Source organism: Orycteropus afer, unplaced genomic scaffold, assembly GCF_000298275.1.
Source record: "Orycteropus afer afer isolate SDZICR_OR568_19922 unplaced genomic scaffold, OryAfe1.0 scaffold00398, whole genome shotgun sequence".
Classification (NCBI taxonomy): Eukaryota; Metazoa; Chordata; class Mammalia; order Tubulidentata; family Orycteropodidae; genus Orycteropus; species Orycteropus afer.
Genome location: NW_006921985.1, coordinates 2,381,416 through 2,382,094, shown reverse-complemented (window position 1 = coordinate 2,382,094; position 679 = coordinate 2,381,416). Strand labels below are relative to the sequence as shown.

Genomic DNA, 679 nt, shown 5'->3' with positions numbered 1-679 from the left:
ACTCCACACTCCTGCCCTAAGGGCCTGGGCTCTGACGGGTCCTGACGGCCACGGCCCAGCGGCTCCTCACACCCGACTCCACACTCCTGCCCTAAAGGCCAGGGCTCTGATCGTCCTGACGGCCATGGCCCAGCGCCTCCTCACACCCGACTCCACACTCCTGCCCTAAGGGCCTGGGCTCTGATGGGTCCTGACGGCCACGGCCCAGCGGCTCCTCACACCCGACTCCACACTCCTGCCCTAAAGGCCTGGGCTCTGACGGGTTCTGACGGCAGAACCAGCGGCTCCTCACACCCGACTCCACACTCCTGCCCTATGAGTCTGAAGTCAGCCCTTCCTCTCACCAGCACTCTGCGACCCTTACGTCTCTACTCCATGCCCCAACCAGAGCCAGTGACAGCCAGTGTTGGCCACAGGCTCCTGGTCAGAGGGGGACCCTGTGTGTTGCTAGGGAGGAACTAGGGTAGGCTGCAGCCCTCGGGCATGAGGCCAGAATCCACTGCACCTCTCACCCCACAACAGTGTCTCTGGTAAGTGCTGGGTGCGTCTCTGACACACACTCAAACACACACGTGCAGTCACTTACTTTGTCTGGGTTCACTGTTTCCAAGGCTATGTGCCCGTCCCCGTCCAGCGGGTGGGAAGTGACAGGAGGAGAGGGGCTCAGTGACTCGGGGAC

The 679-nt window shown here is 62.7% G+C and overlaps 1 protein-coding gene across 1 annotated transcript in view; it reads right to left on the bottom strand.

Moving 5' to 3' along the window:
* HTT (huntingtin) overlaps positions 1-679 on the bottom strand; it is a 188,906-nt gene that overhangs the window by 28,954 nt on the left and 159,273 nt on the right. Inside the window, exon 42 of the mRNA XM_042782637.1 lies at positions 587-677. Coding sequence (XP_042638571.1) covers positions 587-677 — 91 coding nt within the window. The remainder of the gene's footprint in view (positions 1-586; positions 678-679) is intronic.